Here is a 13,722-nt window from a genome sequence, read left to right on the forward strand (position 1 = left end):
CCATGACGGTAAAGCAATCTCTACTTAGAGGAAGCCTCCTTTGTTCGCCTGACAAGAATGCAGCGGTCAGCCATATCAGCTGTGCTAACCAGAGTTCACATTTGTATAGCCGCCAACTCGAATCACTTCATGCTAACCTGAGAAAGAGAGTACTGCATTTGAGCTTACCTGCTTCGAGCTCATTTCCGTGGGTGATGCGTTCTAAGACTTGTCTTTATTGTATAATCATGCTTGCAATGTGATCCTTCTCTAGATATACGAACTCGAGGTTTTGTTGAATAAATTGATTCATACAGATCAATGATAACAATGTGCAGATGCCATGAATGATAACAATGTTAGGTTACAAGCTTGCATGGTCTACCTGTGGGGTTCAGACATGCAGCAGCACCAATTCAGGGGAAAGAATCAGGTAAGAACAAGAATCACGCAAGAATGCATGAGTCGATCCCACACTTGAATCAAAAACTAGATTGGGACTGTGCAACATTTTGCTCAGTTTAAACTTATCATAAATAACACATTGTCATGATGAAGTAAGTACACAATCACCTACTAAGAGGATAGCAGAAAAGTTATTTATTCCATTGAAAGCCAACCCACCTAAACTCTTCAAACATACATGAAACTGCCAACATGGCATATGTTTGGTTTTTACTAATTGAGGTCTAACTGGACATTAGACAGAACCTCAAGAAAAAGATAACTGTGTCGCATTCATGTGAATGAAGTAATGAATATTAACATGGATGTTACGTAGCTGTTTAACTGGAAATGGTACTTCAAAAAGATCTAGAAAAGAAAGGAAAAGGCTTCCTTGGACATCCCTCAGTAGTTCGTCTTCTTATTATTCCAAAGCTGATGATCCAGTTGACCTGCCCAAGGCCATGGTAAAAAATCTTCCATGGTGCTCGGAATCCCAGATTACAAATATCTGCCTCTCCAAAGAGTCAAAAGACCCAAAGCAGAAGACAATACAAGCAGCTGTCATGCTCGCAACAAATTGAAGAATGTCTGGAAATCCAGCAAGTATGCTTGCAGAAGAATATTCATATTAGGTCCGTCTTCCTGAAACAAAACAAAATTTCCATAGATCAAACTGACAGGTACAAATGAGGGATTAGTCTTAAGGGTTATCAAAAGAAAACATGTGATGTTCATAAGAGGAACTCATCTCTAGGTATGCAAGTAACATGAGATATATAGCAGCTAATATTTGTTCACCTTTTGTATAACCAATCTATTCCTGCATAAGAGTGGTGGCATATGCTCAAAGAAGACACGTATGTAAGTCTTGCAACATCTCTTCAAAAGATTGTTAGACCGAACCGAGTTTATTAGCAGTTGAGTCAAAAACCAAATATGAAAATTTTAAGTCAATAGAAAAATGAACATAGAAAGCAACAAAGCTTTTTTTTTTAAAACATCAGAAGTTTAAACTGAAGCCCAAGGTAAACATTAAGCTTCAGTACTAACAGAATAAGTTCAACCACTCGCCTGTAAAAATCAAGAGACAGATGTTTTATCCTCGTATATATGATATCAAGAACTTAATAAAGAGGATAGGATAAACAAGAACTAAAGAAAAGGTTTAAACCAACAAAGTGAAAAGTAAAGTAAAAAATCACAATCCTGGCGTACGTTTTGATTGGGGCATGCATATTGGTAATCTTTCAGATTGAACTCTTGCCAAATGTGGAGCAATCAAGGAATCCAACTTGACCATCCAAAGTGCAACTGCAGAAGTTGTTTGGGGCATAGTTTGGAATTGTAAGATTACATCATCTGCAACAATATCAGAACCTAACGTAGTGCAATCATACAGCCATTCCTCATTTAGGGCACCAACAAGATCAGTAAGAACCTGTCATATATAATGGAAGATCAACAGTTCACATCAAGGAACTCATAGCATAGACGTTGAAAACAAGTCAACAATTTAGAAATTAATTAATGATATGAAAGACTAAACCTGCAAAAGCTCTGGCAAAGATGATGTACGCCGGAGCCGCTTTACCCAAAGCCAGTGAGCTGAGGTCGTCCATGTACCAGCGAGTGCTGCCTCTGGCATACTTGCCTGCAGGATAACAGAAGACAAGGAAAAAACTGAAGTAATGGGTGCACATTTCATGAAAACTCAAACAAAGATTAAGCTCACCAACACAAAATGATATGTACATGCAATTATATATTAATGAATAAATGACAGATGAAAAATCAGCGCATATTAGAGAAAAAAAGTATGAACAAGTCACCTCAATTGCATGAATTGCTGCCTTCAGTGCTTGCAACTGTGAAGACAGAATTCTATGTTTTGGAAAATCACCCACATCCTCTGGTTCTCTACATGTTGCCACATGTATGGCATACCTCTCTTCAAGATCAAAATCTATCTCGAAGGTGGTATGGCAGGTCTTACAATGTTTTTCATCCCTCCAAAATAAATCATGGCAACTCTCACAACGGGCTAATGATTCCATATATGACCTCTTACTGTACTTTACAGCATTTAGTGAGGAGTAAAACATATTCCAAACCCATTTATCAAATGCTTGTAATCGGTCCCACCTTTGCTTCTTTTCTTCACTACTCCTTCCAGTTTCAATATCTATAGCACAAGAGCCACCTGATAAACTATCTAATTCCACAGAAATTAGATAATTATCAACATCTGAAATTGGTGAAGATCCATCTCCACTACTAGAATCCAAATCGGATGGTCTAGAACTTTTTGTTTGTCTGCTTCCAATCACAGCAGTCATATACTCATTCATTGCTTCACAAAGATATAATTTCCTCTTCTCTAAAGAAGCAAGCAGACAAGCTTCCCGTGTACCCCTGCTGTCTAAGACAGATAATAGAGAATGCAAAGCCTGTAATCCAGGTACAAATAGCAAAACTTTAGGAATACGTCATAAACATCTCACAAATATTATTAAGGAAAACACAAAAGCTTGTAAAATTTTGGCTAACACGATAGCAAAAAACAACCTGTGCTGTATCAATGACCTCCCAGTGACCATCTTCTGAAGACTCAAAATAGACCCTTCGATGGCCAGGATCGTGTGCTGTGCATGGACCAAGAAAAAGCCAATAATTGTTGTACCTACGATCAGATCCCAAAAGTATGCATTGTGGTGGGTGCATATCCTGGCAGGATTCTCTAACTTTAGAGTTACTTATTCCTGAAGCACTTGATTGGCATCCACTAATGTTACTAGAAGCTTTAGCATTTTTAAAACCCATGTATAATTCTGAAGGATCGGACCGAGAAACATTTAGCAAGGAATAAGTTCCGCCACACCCATTTCCCTCCAACAATGGCACTGGTAATACTTGATTGTTTGTAAGTGACTTTTTTATTTTTGCACCTGATCCACGATGCCGTTCATTTGGATTGACCAATATAGCTCTTACAGGTTCCTGTCATAGGATAATAACATAAAAAGAAGTCATTATAATGACTCGCAGGAATAAACCCCAAACAAAGATCAAACACCATTGGCTTAAAAAGTTCACTAAGCAAAGCAGCTTTCAGCAAAACAAAATAGACTTCATCTTAAAAAGTGACAGATTAGGATTGGAACATGCAAGCTATTAATGAACTATGAATCAAGTCCAAGAAAATAGGATAATGGAACAAACTGAGTTTATCTGCTTAAAGAATACCCACAAAAAACTTTTATATGACCAGGTGTGAGACGGTAAAGCTCAAGTAGATCCACATAAGAGAAATAAATTTAAATACTTATCTAAGCAAAGAGAAATATATGAACAAGATAGCAAACAGAAAGAAGTGGCAGCTAAGAGATCAGGTTTGTTCCATGAGAAAAAAGTGGTCTTGAGAACACAACTCAAACCAACTTAGAAACACTGAATCTAAGCTATAATCAGGTCAGTGAATTCACTGCAGACATATGAATATGCATATTATATACCTCCATTCTTAAACTGGAACAACCACCAACAAGATCAACAAGAGCAACTATAGCATCCATCTTCTCTTCGATACTTAATGTTGAGTATTCACCCTCCATAAGCCCTTGCATCCAGGCTTCCCCTGAATAGCTTTCATCAATTTCAGTATATTCAGTTATCCTCTTGCTGGTTTTCTTATGTAGGGAGTTGTACTTAATAATTCGCCTATCATGAATAGTGGATTCCATCTCCTCACAATCGTCGCTGCTACCACTTGCATTGTCATCCTCAGAGTCATCATCAACACTTCCTGAATCCTCAGTATCTGAATGAGAATCACCTTTCCCTTTAATCTGAGGGTCAACTCGAAGACGATATGCAGAAGGTCCTATCTTCTCAAACAATGTAATGTCACTTGAAAGAGTTGAATATATTAACTTTTCCAATTCTTCTGTTGTGTTGGGAAGGCCAAGTTCAACAATCTGAAAAAAAACAACTTTACTATTGTCATCACTCATAACATGAAAATTTGCTCAGCATCTTTTCATGGACATTTGAATCTTGAGACAATATATAATCTAGTAATTTGTACCTGAGGTGCTCCTGCCAGCTCAGAAACTTTGAACCCACCACTTCCTTGCTTGGATAACAAACTAAACAGTTCACCCTTTAATGTGTGTGGACGTAGACCATATTTCTCCATTCGATTCCTCTCCTAAAAAAAAAAAAAGAAAGATAACTTTATACACCATGAACCAGCATACAGACAACAGAATTTATATCATGAACTAGAATCCATAGAATTTTTTGTTTATTTTACAAGTCAAATGGACAGGGTCTGTGATGCATACTCAGGAGAGGCCATAAATAGATGAAATAGGTCTACTTTAATACTACACTCAGCTGGCAATTGAACATGCAAATAAGATGTTAAAAAATTCCACTGAACCAAATCTGATCAGTCAGCAGACAGGTAAAAGTTTTTGAGAAATTAAAATGTAAAGCCAGTACATGTTGGAGGCAACCATGATCTATATTACTAGATTTAAGTAATAATAGAAATAATCTGTTCAATCAACCTATGACAATGATGAAATGAGGAACAATGATTTATTTGGCCGGCTTTATGACTTCCCCTACCCAAGCAAATTTAACGGAGAATATGGTTCCACACTATTACACAAATGCAAACACTTATTTTACATGAGGTATGGACAAAGTAAATTAATGCACAATCCTCATGACATAAAAGCACCTTTTTCATTCGCTTGTTTAAATCATCATCAAGAGCGATCAGAGAATAAAGTACTTTATGATCTCCATGCATTAGTTGCAGGTTTCTAACTAACTGCTAATCATTCTATAATGTGATATCTCCTAATCAAAGACTAAATAGGTTAATACACTTCATTGAAGCAAAAGCTAGATAAAAAGGACCTTATAAAAAAACCACATAATGCTACAACCAATGCATATCTTTTATGAAACAAATCTGAACTTAAAAAACATGTGTACATGATATTTCACGGATAATGAAAAGCAAAAAAACATTAAGTGGTGCATATAGCACACAACCCAAGCCGAACAACAGATTCACCCCATCAAACATGTGTGTTCATATTTCAAACTAAATTTATCAACATCATAGCCAGACAACAAATAAGTTTACGTCACAGACAAGTGGAAATCAAAATCTACTTCCCATACCTGCATAGCATTTCATGCCATAGAAACATACAATCATACTCACACAAGGAAAAACAAATGCATTAGGCAGTGCACCGAGGACAGAAGGAAATCAAGCCCCTTCTCTTCAACATGTTCAAGATTTTGAAACCATGATAAGACAATGGTAACTCACACATAAACCACCCATATGAATTGTGCAGATAGTGTTAAGAAAAGGAATTTTATTGAAATATGGATATAAGACACATGTTTAATTCATTATGCATGGAACACTGACAAATATTAGAGAAAATATGTCATCTGTATACCCTATTATAATTTCCTCTCTGAGCAGTATTCTGTTTTGAACCAAAACCAGCCGCAATTAACACGTGCCGTAGTATTTCAACCCAAGTAAGAGGATTGAGAGATCGCCTCCAGTGGTCAACATCAATATCTTGTTCTCTTACCTACATGAGAAAATCCAACATATCATTGGATGTTTCAGTGAAAAGAAAAAAAATTAAATAAAAAAACATATTCATATAAACACCCCAGTAGAAATCTCTGCTTAACAATGGGAAGGGACCTTTTGAACAAATTCACTTATGGCTTATTGATTTGACTGTTAATTATCATCTTGATGTAGGACCACAAGTTCATGACACAGGATCTTTTTTTTTGTGAAAATAGATGATAGGAAGGTAATCATCAGAAAGATAATAGATAAGATAAAGATAACCATCAAACTCACTCTGACTTAAGGAGGAAATTTCAGGAACGAAGATCTCCCATCTCCAGGCATCTCACGTCCACACAAAAAAGAAATGTAACCCCATTCCACTCATCAATGGTGTGGCAAAAGAACTTTAGTTCATTCAATTATTTATACCATAATAGAGTCCCACATCACATTGGGAAGTGATTTGAATTGATTTGTTAGGATTAGATGGGCCTGCTGCTACCAACTTGAGCTTAAGTGCTTTGGATCAATGATTTAGGTTCATCAAGTTAATAGTTCAGTTATTCCATCGGATCATATTGTAGCAGCAGGCCCATCTTTTTTCCCTTCTTTTACGAATCCAGTTACAAGAAGAAAAGGAAAAAAATGAAAAAAAAAAATTGAGAAAGAGTACAGTGACATCACACAAATCAAGATATAAAGCATTAAATCTGTCCTCTTGGGAAGATAAATATTCATATTTTAACAAATTGTATTTCTTGATTGATTGATAGACTTCTTTTTGTATATCCTTCAAATTATGACACTCCCTTGTATGGTAAAATCTTGAATAACCCTTAAAATCTTCAACCAAGCCCAAGATGTATATCCTTCCTTTTTCTGTTTGGCTTTATTTTTCCTTCTTTCTGGCAATCTAGGGAAACTAAACTAGAAATAGTAGAGATGCTACCATTTCCTTCTTTTTCTGTAGCAATTATGACAGTTACAAAATACCCCAAAACTAATAAATTTTGTTCAAATGATAAATTCATTAAAATGGTCCTGCATCACAACTGCAGGTATTTCCCCCACTGTAGGCCACACCAAACTCAATCACAGCCCAACCTTTTTTCAGCACTTGAGCCTAGCTTAGAAAGCCGACACAAGTTTGTTCTAGATTAAACTCAAGTTGAAGTTAGAATGATAGCAACTTATTGTGTAATAGCATAACCTGGGAAAATAAAGGGTCTAGGTATTGGGACAAACTGGATCAAAGTACATGAACTATTTAGATACCAAATGGCTTAACATCTTCGATTAAGTTGGAGCAGCCAATTTTGCAGCCTTCCTCATCAAACGATACATCTTACCCTTTTTCTATAGAGACATCTATTTCCCCTCTCACCGAATGCTATATTGTTCTCATCTCTTTTCCATCAATGCCAATTTGCTAGCCTTCCCTTCCCAGCGACAGCACATGGATAAATGTGCACTTACATAAAACAAAAAGACTTAGCAAACACAAAAGTACTGGCCCGATCAAATAGCTGTCACCCACTCCCTCGTATGTCAGCTACATCTGATATGACAATGAAATTAAGAATTATAACTACAAAAGTTATAATTTAATAATGATAAACAAATATATACATAGTGAAGTAATCTACAAACAGATATAACAAACAGAATTAACTCCAAAAAATATATATAAGCAATGACATAGACCATCCTTTGTTGGTTTGTTGCAAAGGAAAAGAAAGCAACATGTAGAAATAAAAATTTATAAATAAGCATATCATTTTCTTTATATCAGACTTACAAAGTTCAAAAACACCAAAAACCTGCAGGCATTAGAAGCCCGAGGGATAAATCCTGCAGTTATCTCCTTTTCAGTATCAAGCATAAGAAGCTTGAGAAGTGCCACATGAACTTTTCCTAACAACAAAGAGTCCTGCAATGCATATGTGATATGGAACACTTCATTACAATCCAGAACTTGCAGATAGTAAAATGTCAAAGAGTTGAGAAAATCATTCCAGTAATGAACAAGCCTTGTAGAAATGGACCTTGTCATGAAACGCCTGAACAAACTCATCAAGTGTAAAGGGGCCTGCTTCAATAGTTACCGAATGGGTAAGTATAAACTGCACAACCTGCAAGTAGATTGCAAAGTATGATATATCATAATTAGAACAGCATGAAAAACACAACACCACGGTAAATCTGCCTAATTATTTTTTCTACTCAAATGGCAAGCTCATTATCTAATAGACTGTAAATTTTCTGAGATATTTTTGGATAATCACACATAATGACTGAAAATTTATCAAAAACATTTATGTATTATCTTAAATTTATGGTATATAATTAAAAAATTACTAACATATCAAATATTTTATCCAAAAATATATATATGTGATTTCCAAGTTGATTTCATATAAAGTAGTTATGGCATATTAAGCAAAACCACTGTTTTTTTAATCATGACCAACTATTTTAAATGTAGAAGAAAAAAGGCTGACCTTAGTGCAGTGAAGTCAGAAAATAACTATCAGAGCAGAGGGCAGTTACCTTGAAAAGTTTCTTCACAAGTTCAGGTGAAGAATCCCAAGGTCTAGTTGAGAATAATTGTTTCATTTTAATAGTTTGTGGAGGAAACCTGGCCAACAAGTCTAGAAGACGAAAGAACCAAAATCATGGTATGCTTTGGCAAACAGAGCTGATCCACTAAGAATACTGGAAAAGAAACCAACCTTTGCAAAGGGGACAACCATGTCTGTCATTTGAAGCAAGGTGGGCAGAACATCGTAACGGGTTAGATCCCACCTGTAACTCCTTGAGTTCCAGCTCCTCATCATCAACTAAGTCAATTAGTTCGCTTGATTGCTCTGAAAATTTATCAAGAAAAAGCTTGCAATCTTTTAAACAAGTTTCTTTCTGATTCATATCTTTGCCCGATGAGACCTGAAAAGTAAGAAGCAAACATAAGGAGAGGATCCCCCAGAACTGGTCATATGCATAGGGCACTTCTAATTACTCAATCTGCAAAACTGGTACTGTACACTGCTCAGATTGACACTATGATCATCCAATAGAAACGTTACAGATGTCTTGAGTTGCAGTCTTGTAAATCCATAATCTATTTTGCATATGAACTAAAAAATAATGTCCATCAGAAATAGAAGCAGGGTCACCTTTCCTATTCTTGTAGAAGGCTTTCTCCTTTCCTGTGACTTTCTCTGAGAGCTTTGTCTCTGAAACAATAAAAACAAAGCACAATATTTCAGGAACATATGATAAGCACAATAAGCCATTGGTTAAAAGATTTAATAGTATAATCTGTAAGGATAATAACATAGTCTCCTAGTGCCATGGTTGAAAAATCATAACCAGAAAATAAACCATCTACCATGCGTGATTCTCTTTGCTGCAGTTGTTTTGAAGCATGAGAGGATGGAGCCCTACGAGAAGCAGTGGATCTTAAGGGCTTCCAAGAAGCACTTCTGTCAGTATAATTCACACCAGTTGGAAGTTCTTGAGAACTGGGGCATGTTGCACGCCATACTGTCATCAATCCCTTGCCCATTCCATGCTTCCTTGTATGAAGATCACTTTCAGGAAGAGATCTGGTAGCAAGGATATGAGACACCAATGCCTGCAAACAAGAATTTTTAAAATAAAAAGAGAGAGCAAACGAAGAAAAAAAATTACATTTGTTACTTTCATCTCAAAGAAGAACTTCTGTAGAGATTCTAACATGAAAGGACAGTCGATGACTCATGTTTTTAATTTTTTTTTATTTTTAACAATGATTCACTTATTAAAATGAAAAACCAAGCTCATCAATCACGATAGAAGCACATATTTGAAAAGCTAGCAAACTGACCACAAAAGTGGGCAAAAAGTACTCAAAATATGAACAAACATAATTTTACAAAAATTTTAAATAAATGCTACATAGGATAGCAAATTAATATTTTGAAGTTATGTTACCATAAAAAAGAGATAACATTGACAGAGAACAAGATAAACTAAAAAATCCAATATGAACAACTAGGCTCGAATGACATACTGCCACATTGATGCTTTAAAGGAAAAGATGCTTGGCTCATGTTTCAATTATTCACAAGTGACTAACATCATGCCACTTAGCTAAACATGATTAGTATTTGGTACTTCCAAAAAAATATCTATTACTTGTCAAACTGCTTGAAGTTTGGTAAGTACCTTTCTCCTTTTGGGGGTTTGTAGTTTGCCATGACAGGGCTCAGGTTCCTGCAATTCTACAATAAGAATAAAGGTTGGGTTACACATTATAATGATGCAGTTAAAACCATGAAAAATATAAGTAAAAAGGATCTAGACTGATAAAAAAAAGGTACCCATACACTTGAAGAAGTACTCAAAAGAATCATCTAAAATTGTTAGAATAACAGTTACAAAGTTACTTGTTTAGACAAATAGAATACCAAAAATAGTTTCAGAAGGCAGAAAATGGCAAAGGACTCTACTTTTTGAACAGAAAGACCTGCAGACTGGTTTTGGCGTATTTTGGCCCATAAAATGTTGCTAAGATGAGTTGTGCCAGAATGCATTCAAATGGCTATCACACAAGAGAATGACTTTGGATACTGTTATCGATGACAATAGTCACAACATCTCCACAAGATGAATATAGCTCCAAGTCCCTTCTAAGCCTTAAAAGGAATCAAACCCAGACTACTCCAAGTGTGAAGTCAAGCTTAAGCAAAGATATCCCTGTACTCAGCAACTCCAAAAATCCTTCTATAGAATACCACCAAACAAGTGCACTCTTTGAATCTTTCAATAATTATATTCTAAAAAATGCTTAAATTTTCTTTGTTCCACTGCATGAATCTAGAAATGTCATTTCACTGGAAATAAGTATCACTATCGATCTAACCATTCTAGATAATTAAGTATATAAGCTTGCAGATACATCACTAAATTTGAGAACAGAGCATGAGCATACCTGTATGGTAACAAATTGCATTTGCGGGAGGAGCATCAAACTCTATTCCAAGGGTAGGACCATCTTTGCGGAATATTTTCTTCAATATATAATCTTTAGAGAGCAGAATCTGTAAGAGGACCTGGTCCTTATCTGTATGATTTATTCTCCCAACTGAATGGCTCTTCATCAGTCGCTCCAATACCTTATGTCTAGCTTTCTGTTTGACAAGTTGATACATTCTCTCAATAGCACATCTTGATGTAATGCCAGCCACTCTCCCGTGACCTGATAAATTTTGCTTATTACTGGTTTGGTCAAGTTTCACAATACTCAGACAATGTCCACTATAGATGGGTACAACTAAAGAATCTTACCATCGGTGAATTTAGATGCTTGGGAACTACTTCCATTAAGAAAGCTTTCTACATTAGAAGTCATTGTTTCATTATCCCTTCTTTCTTTTCTTCTCCTCTCAACAAACCAGATGCGAATTTGATTATATGTCAAATTCAGCAATGATGCATATTCTTCCATTTTAGTTTGCTCAGGATATTTCTCCTCTACAACAACAAGTAACATAAGATCAGTATAAGAATGCTAGCACACAAGGAACTCCTTGCTATAAAGACAAACTCAAAGATCCAACTGGATACGGAAAAGTAACACCTGAGTAAAATTTTTCCAAAGACTGTAGTTGGTTCGTGGTCTTCTTCTTTGTTTGATTGTCTGCTTGTCCATTGCTAGCATCAATGCCCATCAATCTAGTAATGAACTAGAGAAGAATAGTATGCAACAGAAGCAGGACCATGGAAATCATCAGAAAATTTTAATTGGATTCATTATCTCTCTGATAAAACATAACAAAAAGTTACAAGAAACTAACTAGCAAGATATTCTAATCAAATGTATGTTAATAAATTAGTTAGAACTAAGCTCGTTACAGATTTCCATGGAATATAACGACAGCAAATGTCTTCTTGTCAATTGATTCTTTGTAGAGTACGTTAAAAAGAACTCATCATCTAACCAAGACTACATCCATATCGTGAATCATTCAGCAATTAGCCATTTTCTTAGTCAAAATTAGAATTACATGCAACTAAAAAGTCAAAACATGATAATAACGCATAATTACTTGAGAATCAACCGCCCATGAATCCCTCTAAATTAACCACAGAAATGAAACATAATGTCCAATAAGCTTCCCCATGAATTCTTGCAGAAAAAAGTATCAAATCCAGAAAAAAACAGAGAAAAAAAGTATGCAATTGTTTGGTTGACCAAACAAATTAAGATTAATTGGCTCAACCATATATTTCATGAGCAAGAACGGGAAAAATGCAAAATAAATCAATTCTTTTTCCTTTCGGTTCTCAATACAACGATTATCGACATCAAAAGACATTCACGCCAATCAATCGTAACTAAAGTCAAAACCCTGTAACCTAAAACCATTTCAACGCAGACATCAATTCGTATCTACCAAGACCAGCTCAAGAATTCGTTGTACGACGGCTCAAAACCCGCGAAACCAAGTCAAAAACACTCGAGGCGACACTCGAAGCATCCAGGCGCAGACCCACAACCAAAATCACACAGCATCAGTACATCGCGCACCTTGACTTCCAAACTTACAGGATTCCACAAAACCAAAAAAGGACCGATGGGATTCGAACGAAACTGGTACCTGGAAAAGGAAGGAACCGAGTATATCAGAGTTCCCAAGCACATCCAGAGTGAGGCTTCTGGTGGGGGGGTTTAGGGTTTACGGTGAAGGATTGAAGGAGACGAGGGGTGAGAAATCGCCGAGCGAAGTGGAGGCGATGCGGTTCGTCCACATTTATACATGTGTGTGCGTCGGGGTTTCTCTCGTTTCCAGCACCAAAACCCTACTCTCTCTCGCCCTATCTTCTGCTTTTATTTTGTGTCGATTTTTTTTAATGGCAGAAATATCTTGCGGCGGGGGAAGTCAAATGCACTTCGCGTTTGCGAAAATTTACGAAAATGGTCATGTATGCGTTGAAATTTGTGGAGTCGTTCGATCTTTGGATTGATGGGATTTGGACGGTTCACAATTGCGCTCTGGTTTGGGCTGGAATATATTGGATTGGGCCATTCTATGATAGGTAGTCTTGCGCCCAGTAACCCGAATCCGACCCGAAAATTCTATGCATGTACCCTCGTGTCGGATTTATCAACGAGATCCTATATGAAACCGACCCAATAACTCCGGTTTAGTACTTTGTGGGCTAATTACATTAGTCCTATAATTAATTATCTTTAGCATATCGATCTCTATACTTTCAAGAATTATATTATGATATCTATACTTACGAAAGTGAAATATTTAAATATTTACGTAGGGTTAAAAAATAATTTTATAAGAATAAAAATCAAAAGAGAAAGAGGTTTTATTGGAGTAATATGATCAAATATTTTACTTTCATAAGTATAGAAAATCTCAATATAACATTTGAAAATATAGAGAATGAAATACTAAAAATAGTTAATTATATGGGGTAATGCATAATTAACTTGTATTTTGTATAAGATCACTATATAAATTATGGCTTATGACTATGCCAACTACATTATGTTTTAGGCGAGAAATACCGATAGGTTAATTGAATATATACGAGGTGTACTTGATCTTTTTTGATACATTTTTAATATCCTATGCATGTAGGGAAGGATTATTTTATTTTTATTTTGAGAGAGG

General features: G+C 35.9%; 1 protein-coding gene across 1 annotated transcript; it reads right to left on the minus strand.

Annotated features, from left to right (window-relative positions):
- Window positions 1–564: 564 nt before the first annotated feature.
- On the minus strand, window positions 565–12,912 carry LOC103998887 (homeobox-DDT domain protein RLT3). Its single transcript, XM_009420495.3, has 19 exons — window positions 12,691–12,912; window positions 11,670–11,775; window positions 11,378–11,563; window positions 11,022–11,288; window positions 10,256–10,311; window positions 9,438–9,683; window positions 9,223–9,282; window positions 8,782–8,992; window positions 8,600–8,700; window positions 8,095–8,181; window positions 7,848–7,979; window positions 5,916–6,056; window positions 4,511–4,633; window positions 3,939–4,400; window positions 2,992–3,423; window positions 2,256–2,873; window positions 1,973–2,077; window positions 1,642–1,864; window positions 565–1,068 (listed from the first exon to the last, which is right to left on the minus strand). The coding sequence occupies exons 2-19, from the start codon at window positions 11,758–11,760 to the stop codon at window positions 1,055–1,057; spliced, it is 3,555 nt and encodes a 1,184-aa protein (XP_009418770.2). The 5' UTR covers window positions 11,761–11,775; window positions 12,691–12,912; the 3' UTR covers window positions 565–1,054.
- Between the last annotated feature and the right edge of the window lie 810 nt (window positions 12,913–13,722).

The sequence above is a fragment of the Musa acuminata genome, chromosome BXJ3-9 (genome assembly GCF_036884655.1).
Source record: "Musa acuminata AAA Group cultivar baxijiao chromosome BXJ3-9, Cavendish_Baxijiao_AAA, whole genome shotgun sequence".
NCBI lineage: Eukaryota > Viridiplantae > Streptophyta > Magnoliopsida > Zingiberales > Musaceae > Musa > Musa acuminata.

Excerpts from the sequence above, each read along its gene's own strand:
- LOC103998887 (XM_009420495.3), bottom strand. The coding sequence starts at position 11,760 with ATGGGCATTGATGCTAGCAATGGACAAGCAGACAATCAAACAAAGAAG. Across the intron at positions 9,684-10,255 it reads AAACCCCCAAAAGGAGAAAG|GCATTGGTGTCTCATATCCT; the intron begins GTACTTACCAAA and ends TCTTGTTTGCAG. Across the intron at positions 1,865-1,972 it reads CTTTGCCAGAGCTTTTGCAG|GTTCTTACTGATCTTGTTGG; the intron begins GTTTAGTCTTTC and ends TATATATGACAG.